The sequence below is a fragment of the Pseudoliparis swirei genome, chromosome 6, assembly GCF_029220125.1.
Source record: "Pseudoliparis swirei isolate HS2019 ecotype Mariana Trench chromosome 6, NWPU_hadal_v1, whole genome shotgun sequence".
In the NCBI taxonomy this organism is placed as follows: domain Eukaryota; kingdom Metazoa; phylum Chordata; class Actinopteri; order Perciformes; family Liparidae; genus Pseudoliparis; species Pseudoliparis swirei.
The window spans coordinates 19,144,626-19,157,765 of NC_079393.1; the positions used below are offsets into that span (position 1 = coordinate 19,144,626).

General features: G+C 50.0%; 1 protein-coding gene across 1 annotated transcript in view; it reads left to right on the forward strand.

Annotated features, from left to right (window-relative positions):
- The first annotated feature begins 933 nt into the window (after positions 1-933).
- Positions 934-13,140, forward strand: part of mob2a (MOB kinase activator 2a) — a 49,077-nt gene continuing 36,870 nt past the window's right edge. Inside the window, exon 1 of the mRNA XM_056416849.1 lies at positions 934-1,468. Within this exon, the coding sequence (XP_056272824.1) occupies positions 1,452-1,468 (17 nt within the window). The 5' untranslated portion in view covers positions 934-1,451. The remainder of the gene's footprint in view (positions 1,469-13,140) is intronic.

The following is a 13,140-nucleotide window of genomic DNA, read 5'->3' on the forward strand; positions in this document are numbered from 1 at the left end:
CGATGACACTTTACTGGGCTGTGTTTGGAGAGGTTATCTATTCCATATGTTATAATGATGGAAACTACAGGAGGCTCACGAAGGGACAGAACATCGTGAACAGCTTCGCTGAGCCTCCCCTGACAGTACCTCCCTCTGTGCACTATGTCATCTCATCCAGTGCAGTGGCACAAAGCAGAATGTCTGGCAGCTTCATGCCCATGGAGCCTGAGGCCTACCAGTAATCCCAAACTGGAGTTTGTGGCCCCAAGCTTTTGGTTTCGGGTAATAAAGAGACTGGTTACAACTTTATTTAGAGATGTGCATCAATAAATATTATACTATTATAATGTTTGTTATTGGCTACATGCAGAGCTGCTTGTTTTGCGTTGAGTCCCTAACAAATTCACACTTAATCAAATTACCAAAACATATTGACATGTGTGGCCCCTATAGTCTGTGGCCAAAGAGCAGTTGCCTGTATTCCCTGGTTAATTTCTTAATGTCTGTCAATACATAATTAGTAACACTGGAAGAACGTGTCCTCCCGCATGTGCATCTCGAAATAAAGCAATGTCCTTTGTTGTATCGCAGGTCGGTTTTCTTCTCGGATGTTTCATTTTATTTTATTCCTGCAATTTTCTAATGGTTTTTTTCTCCACAATCATCTGGAGAACCTTTGTATCTTGAGACCATTTTCGGTTTCCGACCCCGAGGTTGTGCACAATGTGCCCTAGAATGAGATGACGACTTATGTACAATAATTAAACTCAATGTCGGCAGCAGACGTGATAAAGTCTCAAGCAGTAGGCCGAGATGTCAACAGACATTTCCTTTTAATCGAACTCGCTTACGCATCCCACTGCATCCATGTTCGCACAGCGCTGCGTGACACGCATTTTACGCACATGAGAGACGCGGAGTGGGTCGGCTCTGTGTTTACTTCCGGACTCCGATTTAGACTTCGCTCAGAATTGCAGCAGCGGCTCCAGTGGAGGTTCAGGCTGTCAGCTAGCACGGTGGCCATACAAGGCTTCCATGACAGAGATTACCGCGTTGACCGGCGGCATCCCAACAGGCAAGCTCTCGGCGCCACCGCAACTCCAGGCGGACCCCTAACCCGCTGCCCTGCTCTCCTCCGCTTCCTGCTCAAAGTCACTCAGCGCTGCGCTCCCGCTACCAGCTAGCAGGCTGATCGGACCGTGTCACCGCCGCTTCATGATCCGAGCCAGCTGAGGGATCAAAACAAGGACAATCGCTCAAAGTTTACGCGGCGTTTTGTGTTCGACCGACCAGGAAACCGGCAGCTGGGAGAGACACGAGCCGCACCGGAGGGAGAGCGGCGGGACTCGCGGGCCAGGCAGCCGGGGCAGCGAGGGTGGTGGCCGGATAAACTAGGGGGTCGCCTCCAGCTCCTGGTGGATTCATCCCTTGCTCCGCTAACGTTAGCTGAGCTAGCTCCAAACAGCGCCATGGATTGGTTAATGGGGTGAGTGCCTACCGCTAATGTGCCTAGCCAGCTTGCCCTCCTCCTGCCGGGGCAACTGCGCAGTCTTTCTAACGCCGGCTACAAATGCGCCGCCCGGTGGCAGTCACCACCGGAGCGAAGCAGCAGACAGGTGCACTGTCGTCCCGGTGGCTGTTACACGTCCATTTACACGCATTAGTGGAGCCGCAAAGCGGGTAGCACGTCGCCTAGCTTAGGTTAGCTCCGCGATGCTAGCTCTGGTAGCAACGCTGGTAACGGTCTCATCCCGCAGCGAGCGTCACCCGGCCGAGCGTCACCCGGCCGAGCGTCACCCGGGGCCGGGCGGCGTGCCGCCGGCGGCTCGGTGGCCCGCAGCCGCCGGCGGCAGTGCCCAGAATAGGTCGTGAGTGTATTTGTGTGTGGAGGCCAGTTCGTTGCACGGGGGGTCTATTTATAGGAATGATTAATACAGAAAGGGGCGAACGGTGTCAGTCCTGCTAACGCGGCGGTTTTCCCCGTGCAAGGTGCGGGACCCGCTGCCACCGGTCGCGCGAACTCAGCGGTACCTCATGGGCTGCTTGAAGGGACGGAACCGAGGCTTTTGGGGTGACGACGAGCTCATTGATGGAGGATGGAGGTCTCACACACTTGTGAGATGGGTACCTTGGAGAAAGATGAATAAACACGGGGAGGTTGGTCGGTGGCACTGAAACACAAAATTTAGATGGTTGTCATTCAGGCGAGGTGCTCATTACTGCAGCTGTGATGGAGCAGGTGGCACCTGACACAAGTTGATGGTGCTGATTTGTCAGTTAGTTTTTGGCTTAATAATCTGGAGTAATGGGTAGACTACCGAGTGAGATGCACCTGCCTCAGTCTTACACCTGTTTTATAGCTACAGGTCAAGGCCACGGTCACGTGAGTGTTGGAATTACTTATATGCAAACTTAAAATTCACCAGATTGTCTGGTCAGTCATGTTCGTGAGTAAGTTAAGAAGAGACTCGATTAAACTCACATGCTAGTGGGTTCTTTTCCACATCAACTCATGCTCATGGGTATTCCACCTGTAATGCTTAGTTTGCGATCACAGTGGAATCGGATATCTTTCTAAAAAGGGATAACATCCAGACTTGCACTGTGAGGCTGGCCGCAGCACTTCGCGAGTAGACTGGGGCCGAGGAAGGGTGGAGGCGTGTTATCATGGGTGTTTCTTCACATCATAACATTTTGGCTTGGAGATAACGATGCTGCCGCTCTATATCCCCAACCACGGTGCGTGTGAACTACCTCGGGTCCAACTGCTCCGTCTGCTAGTTAGCAGCATATCTGGAAAAGAGAAGAAGACACCAACTTATTGTCACCTAGAAAACCTTTTAACATTCTCAGTTATAACTAGTTATATATGTTTACCTCTGTCCTCCTCATATTTGCCTGACACAAAATCTCCACCATTTATTTTCATAAACACTCTTAAAAATATATATATATTTCAGGGCGGGCACAAATTTCATCCAAGCCTGTGAGATAGATATGTATAAAAAAATACCCAAAACACATGATAACTTTTCTCGGTGTCATCCAAATTACTGACATAATATTGCATTGTGTAGTTGAAACCAAAAAGAATCCTCTCTGAAAGCTTTATTTTTTATTTTCTTCACGCCACGTCTTCCTCCTGACATGGTTTTCCTGGTTTTTTTTAACCGTTTCTTGCATGGACCTGTTTCAACGGTTCTCTTGGTTGTATATGTGGTTTATAGGTCATAACCTCCCCGCCCTCCCCCAGTCACTCCCATGAAATAATGATATTTTTGGCCCTGCCAGACCAAACTGGTTTGCTGAGTGATCTTTTAGGAATTCAAAAGCAACACCCAGTTTTGTCTCGGCGTTGGAGGGTAAGAACGAGAAGGAGAACCACATGCGTGTAAACGAGAGGGCCGATGTCTTCCTGTGTTCGCTCGCATTTAAGTCGTTTATTGGATGTATTCATTCCCACTGACTCGATGTAAGATACTGAATCGTTTTTTGTGGATTGACAACTTTTTTATTTATTTAATTGACGTCACCCAGAAACTATAAACTAGAATTCATTTATTCATGACAAATTAAGTTTGGCTTCTACAATGTGATATCAGTGGTCAGCTCTATGTATGTGTTACCTATCGCCACTAAGCAGGTCTAATGGCATAACTGCAGGCTGACAGCGTGTGTGTTCCTTCATTTTAAACCTGCACCGTGTCGACTGTGTTGATGCGGGTGAGATGAACATGTGAGCCGAATGCATCCGAAGCGAGCGGGCGTCGTGCGTCACTGACGGAGTGGAGTCCATGAATGAGTTAACCAAGCGTGCCGTCATTCTGAATTTCAGACCCTCGCCACAGCCAGTACCGATGGAGGGGAGGGGATGATGGAAGAATGAGAGATGGTTGTGAAAGCAGCTGATTTGGGGAGAGAAGTGTAGAGGAGAGAAAGGAAAGGAGGAAGCGTGATGAATGAAGTGGGAGAGACTGATGAGGGCAAAGGCAGGAGCGATAAAGGGGTGGAGGAGGGGAGACTGCTGGAGGAAGGGGATCTGAATGCTTTTGATGGAGTGGTTGATTAGGGAGAGAAATGGAGGAAATTAGCAGGTGGGGGAAGGGGTGGAGTAGTTGATGGGAAGGATGAAGCTCCACAGGGAATCAAATGGAGGTCTATAGCAGATGATGGCCTACTAATGAAATTATTTTCCTGTGGCCTCAGCAGGGAGGCGCCACCTCACACCTCAACAATGGTGTGTATCAGTCATGTGTGCGCATTTATATGTCAGCAACAATGTGTCTGCGAACTAAATTCAGGGTATACCCGTATTTATTTTTGGCCGAGCCCAATGACCTCATCCGTTCTGAATCGGAGTTGAACCACTGGAGAGATGCGCGACGCCTAAATGTGTCTTTTGCTGCTGGGTGGGCCGGCTTTGACAGATGTTTAATCCTCTCTCTTTTGGGTGATTGATTGGTAACGCTGAACCAAGAGCGGGAGAACGGAAAACCCCAGCAGCTGAGAGGAGCGCCACTTCAGTCGGCTTTAATGAAGGCAACACTTACTGGCGCTCACCTGGGACGTAATGGTGCATAGGCGTCATTATCCTCCTGCATCATTGCAGCAATGCAAGTCATAGTATGAAAGAGTCCTGTCTCATAAAGGCCCGCTTGCTGTTTCCTCGCATTTTGCGGGTCATTTTAGTCGGATGCCGGGTCGTCTCGGGAACTACGAGCTCTGTGCTGGAAAGTGTTCAAGCGCCTTTGAACCAGGCGCTGCTCCGGCGTCTACCGAGAGTTAATGAGAGAGACGGCGTCAGTGATCGCTGTTGTGGCAGAAAGAGAAGTGGAATCTACGAGAACCACTTCTAGACTGAACTTCCGCTCAGCGGTCGACGTCCGTCTAGTTCGCCGTGGCTCACGGCTGCGAAAGAACTGCGCCGAGCACAGGGAGCCGCTCCTGGTTTTGAATGTGTCCACTTGTATGTGTCCGGCTGGCGCCGATGAGGCTCCGGGGTCCTGTCATGTTTAGTGGCCCTCGACGCGCCAAACATTGAGATTGTCAGAACACTTTAAATGTGAGTTTGCAGATGATGAAAAACACGTTGCTCCTCCATGTCTGTCAGGAAGGACGGTGGCTCTGCCTCTCGATCCCCAGCAGCCGTATTCAAGTGAAATGGTCCACAGAAGTTATTCAAAGTAATTCTTAAAAATAAAAAAAACATCCTACAAATGTGTCTCCATACTGTGCTGAACCCAAGCATGAGGGATTCTGTGGGAGCATTTTGGGTGGTGCTAGTTTACTTCTGACCCTGAATGTGTGAGAACTATTTTCTTCTGACTGTATATCTGCTGTGCACATTGCAACCCCACTGCCTGACTTACATCTCCACCACACACACACACACACACACACACACACACAATGCGCTGCGACCGATGAGCAGACATCATCTCAAAGCAGTCGCCCGCTCGAGAATAGCTACGAGCCAACGGCGTCACCGTGTCGCGTGGTCTCGACGGGCACGGATGCTGACTCTGCTGTTTTTATTCCTGTCATGTTTCCCTGGTACGCTGTTCTGTTGTTGGGGCTGACCCGAGGACGGTTTATAGCCCCTGGGCCCCTGGCTTGCTTGTTTCTGTTGCAGTGAAGACCTCTTCACTCGGCTCTCCGGGCGTCAGATCCCACAGTGGGAATCTCTTTCTATGAAGAATCGATTAATTGCATCTGGGGCTGAAGTTGCTTTACGGCTTCACACCCAGGCCAATACCTTTTAAGACCACGTAAGCCAGCCAATCCTTTTGTGGCACTTTTGTTTTACAAAGTGGACTCGTGTTGCAGGTGGCAGTTAGCCCAGTATCTCGGCACACGTCGGCAGTCCACAGCACCGAAGCCCGAGGAAAAGTTACACCCGCGTTTCATATCGGTTGTTTTTGCGAAGGGGACTTCTTTTGACTGATGCTGCTCGTAGCATGACTTGTTCAGACGCAGTTTTAAGTTTCACGTGCAAATACTGGAGTTGAGTGGTGGTTTAGGCCGGAGCTTCAGAGCCCAAGTTTCCCCCAAATAAGTTTGTATCCCTCAATGATCAAGAAAACTATTTTTTTAAATGATTGAAGGGTGTCAGACAGGTGTACATCCACCTCCATTTACTGATAAGGTAGAGAAAATATTAGAAACGGCAGGAGTCATTGCACCTAGAATATTTAATAGCAAAAATTAAAAGTGTTCCAAACATATTTCTCTCCTCGTTGGTTAATGTGCCGCCGTTTCCGATCAGCACTGCCCCGCTGTAATGGAGCGGGGCCTGAGGCCAAGCCGCATGCGTCGGGCTATTCCACCACGAGCTGGGCGACCGGCTGGATGACGAGAGGGCTAGTCGGTTTGTTTACTCCCCAGAAAGGTTCTCTGTGTTCGGAGCCGAGCGTGTAGGCGGAGGAAAGTCTATATGCAGGGCGACACTGGACAAGCTGTATCGTACGGTTTGGGGAAGGGAATCGGTGGAAAGCAGAGCTGCAGGGGGCGGAGTCTGAACCGACACATCCTCAGTGCCCGTCCCTGACATCAGCTCCCCGGTAGCACACCAGAGCAACTCCCCCAAAAAAAGTGCGCTGCGGGTTGTTCGGCACACCGTTGAAGCTCTGCTGTCATAGTGCAGAGGTGTCGGTGACTTCCTGCTTCACAGGAAGGCGACACCGAGAGCAAGTGGTTGAACGACCACGACGAGCAGCTCCAGCACACCAGAGAGAAGTGCAGTCGACACAGGGAGGTGGGGTGGGGGGGGTGCTGTTAGCTTCCCTCCACTGACGAAAAGCCACTTGAGTCGGTTATAACGTATAAAACGTTGCATCATGTTGCGGAGCGCTTTTTCAACGAGCTGGCGTTTGGAGAAGAGGTCTGAGTACCTTTTTTTTCCCCCTTCTTTTTTCTTAAGGCCTCCAGGCCTGACGACGCAGTGCTGCACCGTTGAGGGAGATATAAAGGCTCTATTGAATGCCTTTTTCAGGTGGCGAATAGCCCGGGGACAAGAACACACACACACACACACACACAGGCTTTCAAACACACTCCTGGTGTGTCTTGAGACGCCGCTCTACTTCCTTGTGCTCCCCTCCGCTTAGAATAAATAAATAAATGCTTAAATTTCATTTATTTATGTGTGACATTTTCGTGTCCGTATATTCAAATGAGCTGGGGCGGTCCGACTCTGTCTGTCTGGTTTTGGGGTCAGACTCTCGGGGGACGCCTAGGTCTTCTTGAGCATGAATTTACTAAATTATTCACTGTAAAATAAGTTCACTGTTGTTTGGCGTAGGCTACTAATAACGATATAAATAATATACAACGCCGTCAGTCAAATTGACGTAACGTTATCTATCTCATGTTTAGCCGCTACGGAGCGTCAAGAGCCAGGAGCATTTTCAAAAGTCCTGCCCAGATCAGGCTCTCTCGGCGGCCACACAGCTGCTGACCGCCGAGCTCACTGGTCCCACGAGCAGGACCTCAAATCTCCGTCATATCATTCCGTGACTCAACAGTAGTATTTAGAATGTACAGACAAGAATGCATAATAAGACTTGACCAATCCTGTTCAACAATGAGGTTGGGACCGCCCAGCTCATTTGAATATAATACATTTATTTAATGATGTCCTGTTGAGTTATAACTTATATATATTAATTGCTGTATTTATTTCTGTATTTATACATTTATTCTTGTATTTATTTATTTATACATTTATTTAAGCATTTATTTATTTATTTATACATTTATTTAAGCATTTATTCATTTATTCTTGTATTTATGCATGCATTTATTTATACTTAAGTCATTTTGAGTCCTCCATACCCCCGAGGCACGGAGAGGCCCAGAAATGAATGTGACACCGGAATGACTCGGCAGTTTACCTTTCCTTAAATATTCATGAGTGGATAATTGAAGAACCCGAATGCAAACGCGTCTGTATCGAGCACTAGAGGTGAAATCTCTGCAGTTTTTTTCTTTTCTTTTTTTCTTCCCCCCTTTACGCCAGGTATGTTTTGAGCAAAGGTGATGATGATGATGATATATTTATTTATTTGAATTACAAGAAAGGGTGGATGACCCCGACTATGCCCGGAGAGTACAGCGGAGACATAGCAGCGCTCGACTAGCAGCCGCCCGCACAGCCCGTCGTCTGGGGGTGAAAAGCAGGCGTGGGATGGGGGGAGGGGGGTAGTGAATGCAATCAGTATTATTGAAAGTTCGTGTGTGCGTGTTCTGGTATGTCGTCCTCCCCCAGGCTTCAGAAGCCGGCGAGGGCGGTGCAACTTCACACTGTGATGGATCGAGAAGCTGCAAATGCAACCCAGCTCTCCACCTGACGGCTGGCTGTGCCTGTGAAGCTTCTCCGCCCACGCCAACGGGCCCCGCCCGGCTCCAGAGCTCCAACAGCCGGCTGCATTTCGCAATGTTCAGATTCGTTGATCTGCAGATTTTGTACGTGACTCTTTTCACGTTGCTCACCTCGGCCACGCTGGTGTGTGTGTTTCCTGTGTTTCACTTGGCAGGGCCACCGTGCTGTGACTGTGCTTCCTCTGTCATAACGCTCTGGGCAGCCCTGCCCTGCGCAAACAACTGGCCCTGACATCGAGTGGACAGACGGGGGCAAGAGGAGACGCAGGCGTGACTAATCGGCTACTCTCACTCCCCCATCTATCTCTCGGACTGGCCTGCGTGCAGCTACTGCTCTGTCGGAGAGAGTCATAATCATGGCGCGCTGCCCGCTAGAGCCGTCTTAAGGTCAGCTATAATAAGTAGTAACCCCCCCGCAGCAGGAGGGTGGGTGTTCCCACGAGGAACACACGGCAGGACAGGCGGTTGCATTTGTTTCAGGACTGGTTGCAATATTTCGGATGCAGTTCTGGCTATAAATGACATGTACTCCTATCCTTTCTTCTTCTCCTTCTTTGGATAGATAATCAATTAGTTTACACGCTGGTTTCCAGAGCAATCAGAAGAGTGTGAGATATCCGTGTCATTATATTTCACCATCCCACAGAGCCGCAGTGTGGCGGCCGACCTATTGATCGTCCCCACGATCGGCAAATCTGCTTGTTTATTTACGCAAAGCAAAATACGCCTCCATAAAAGCGTAAATATTTCTTTCCGAGGGGTCTTCCGTCTTCTCGATCCAATCGCACCGTGTGTCATTTCGCCAGATTTCACTCAAATCTGAGCAGAAGCTTTTCAGGCGTCTCAGGAACGGACCAACATGACGACAACATGACCGCCCCGTCTGAGGCCGCATGCGATGTGGAGAGGGACTGAAGGGAAGATGGAGGAATGGAGAAGTGCACATTATTAAAGAGAGAAAGAACAGAGAATTGGGGAGAAGGGGAGGAGGAGCAGCTGATGAAGAGAAGAGCAGCAGGAGAATATAGGAAGTGCGGCTTTAAGAGCGATGGAAGGAGGGAACAGATAGTGACGCGAGGCGATGGCGGAGATGTGGAGATGAATGCGAAGAGGCGATGTGGGTCAGAGAGCGAGATTAGAAACGGCAGAGGGCTGCAAGAGAGGACATTAAGGGAGATTTAACGCCGGGGACCGAGAGAAATGGAGTTTGGAGCCGTGTGCAGGTCAGAGAGGGAGGGAAGGCCACCGGAAGGAGAGACAGGGAGAACATGCGGCGCAGGCCTTCTGTTCGTTGGTTCCATTCCCTCGACTTCAAAAACCAAGATGTTCAGTGTATATTTCCCCGTTCAACCGGTGAGATGAGAGGCCTAATTTGTCTCGCAGGAGAAAGCGTTTGATTCTGGTTTCATTTATTCTCCACCTAGGATGTGGTCAGCACCCTCGGGCGAGGCTTCGGCTGAGCGGCGAGCCGCTCGGTCTGCGCGGGCCGCCGGCGTCGGTGTAAACTCGCTCGGTTTGTCCTTGGTGTGTGAGGCCAGGCTGGTCTGAGCTGTAATTGGATTAGAGATCTCTGCGTTGCATCAGGCAAGGCAAGCCGAGTACACACACACACACACACACACACTTTAAAAGCACTCACGGGTTCATCTTGGTACTCGGGCCTGTGCTCCTCCTTCGCCTCATTTTTTTTTGCCCCTCAAACTTTCTTCTTTCTCATGCATCCCGCTATTTTTCTTCATCCCCTTTAATCAACAACCCCCCCGCCCCTCCTATCCCCTTCCCCCTGGCTGTATGTGTGCATTATTGCGTGTTTGTGTACGAGCGTGTTGGTGGTCTATGGGTCAGCTCTGTGCCGGGGATACCCTCGCTCTAAACGGGATTACAGTAGCTGCTCAGGAGCCCATGCTGAGAATATCCGAGGGGGAAGGAAAGGAGGAGGGGGAGGAGATAGTGGCGTGAGCCCTCGCACTGAACGCGATGGCTGTGAAACCCGAAGACATCCTACTGTACTCCGCTCTTGACCTTTTTCCCATGGTGAACTTCCTGTGCAGCAGCGTTGGACAGGATGTAAGAATGATGTCATGGAGGGTGTGCATCCTGATTGCCTCATTTACCCTTTTCAACATATTGGTGTGCAGAAGGTCGAATGTGTGCAGAGTGGGAGGAAGTGGACGAGAGCGCATGATGAGTTGTACTGATGTTCCACTTTGTGGCTCGTTCGTGTGATTCAAGTTTCCTTGACGGATCTTTTTGAGGTGACGCCGATGCTCTGGCTTTTGAGAGATTAGCAATACATACATGCATGAGGGGGGGGAGGTTAATTCCCAGGTCATCAACACTACAAATAAACATCCCAGTAAGCGCTCTCCACACGGCCATTGAGGGGTGCAGCAGCTCCAAAGAATAATCCTGTGCCAGGAAAGAGATTTAAACAAAAGCCAAATAGAACGACTTGATCCGACGGCTTCACCTGCCAATGAAGGAACCGGGAAGTGAAAAGGTATCGAGTGTTCCTGATCCCTGTAATGCATGAGCAGGGCGGGGTGAGGTGTGTCGTGTGAGGTTTGTAGGACAGGTTTAAACGAGAGATTACAGAAGAGAAAGCATGCAATTAAAAGTCTGAGGTTGAGCAACACACACACACACACACAAGAGACACAAGCACTATATCTGTACATGTTTAATCACATTCACAGAGCACATGTGGATGCAGTCGAGTTGAGAAATAAAACCACAACGACGCAGCCAGTAAGTTTAGAGGGAGACGGCGAGATAGCGGAGGCTTAATAGCTGACAGGCGGGGACCGGCAGCCATACGTGTCGGCCGTATGGCGCCGATCGGCCCATATCCTCCAAACAACTTCCTGCCACCATGACGGACAGACAGGCGAGTGGAAAGGAGAGGACAGCATGTGACCAGAGATGCAGGGTGTAGCTCTGATGTGGGAGGATCTTGAAAGGAAGAGGACACCCGCTGTGGTTGATGCAAATCACCCAGATCCACAGCGGCGGCAGTTTGACAACGGATTTAGTAGACGGGTGGATTCAGTCACTACTTTCCTCATTCCCTTATGAGCCATTATTTGTTAATATTTCTTCAATACATCCCATCTAAACCCATTATATGTTTCTAAAGCCCTCGGATGTGGTTTATGATGTCTTGTTTGGTCCGAGTGTTAAAACCACGGCAGCTGTTACTTCCTCTGCTTTCTATTCTGATGCAACATCAGCGCCTCTACGTCCACAGATCTAGTGTGTGGACGGCTAAATGTGAATGTGTGAGTTTGTGAGCGTGTCACGAGCCCGCTGCTGCTCGCATCATCATAAAAAATACAAAAAAGGAAGTGGGTGAGGAAGGAGATGCCTTTGAGGGAAGAGTTTGACTCGGCATGGAGGAAGGCGGAGGGAGCTGGGGTTCAAGGTCGTCTGATTTCCGGTGCTGGGTTAGGGTCATCGTATGGGAGCTGCTGACTGGAGCTCCCACATGTGAGGCAGAGAGCAGCTCAATGCTGAAAATAACACACACAAATGCAACACACACACACACACACACATCAGAGGAGTTGACCCCGAAAAGGCTTCCGATACTCCCTTATGAAGCGAGTGTGAAAACGGATGTGTTTGATTGACTGGGGAACATGCTTTGTCCGTGTATGGACCTGTTCACACACACACACGTATACACACTGTACTTCATTAAAAGCCCGTCAAGGCCTGGCACACAGCCGTCCGGCCCGGTGTCTCACCACTGGGCTTTTCTCCTCTGTTTTGGGCTTTCAGCCGTGGACCTGCTAAACGGGACCTTTCTCAAACCGCCCTTCAAAGCACCGGTGGTCTCCCGGCCGGCTGGCTTGTGAGAAACGCCGAGCCAAACAGCCTGGCAGCATTAGGAGCTGCGTTACAAAGGCAGCAGCTCTTTAGAGTAGCCGTAAACACGGGGTGTTATGAGGAGTGAAGGCAATGTATTCCAGGAAGCCTGTGGAAGGAAGGAGGGCCTTCCTCTCACTGTGATCAGAGCTTCCTTCTCCAGTCGGCTTCGAGCTCTAAAAAAAGCTAGCTCGTTTAATGCAACTTAATGTGCGTCTTTCATTCAAAAAAACCACACCCCAGGTAAAGGTACGCAGGCTGCCTGTTATAGATGTGTGTGTGTGGGTGTGTGTGTGTGGTCTCAAAGCCCCTTTAATCATCACGTTTCCTCTAACAAAGTCATTCTGACCTCCCTGACCACTTCAAAAGCCAGGGTTTGTCAAAGGGGCGCCGATAGAAATCGCGAAGGTCTACGTCTGGCTCCGGACGAGGCTATATGTGCACAGACCGGTGGGCTGGATATCCGCTCTGTAAGCTGTTCCGTCCTCGGCCCTTTTCAGAGGGCGCGTCGGCTTGCTTCGTGCGCAGAGTGAGCGACAATGAGAACGGAGACGCACTCCCCACATCCGCTTCCTCTCGCGGAGGAACAGGAGGTCAGGGGTTGTGGTCCGCTGTGCTGAGTTCATGTGGCGCTCAGGGGGGGCAGACACAGATGGTACGTTTCTCATAATCCCGGAGGATTGCATGTAACCACTGGCAGTAGGGACTCTTTCATGATGTGTGTGTGTCCTCATGTACACCTGTATCCGTGCCTCTGTTTGCATATGGCCTCGTGTTTGGCTAGTGTGTGTGTGTGTGTGTGGTCCCTTTTATCTCCCGCTCAGCCTCACCCATGTGCTGTAACCTGCCCTCCTTTCCTCCTCCCCTTTTTGTTGTTCTGCCTGTCGGGAGTGTGAGCTCGTAGGAAGTCGT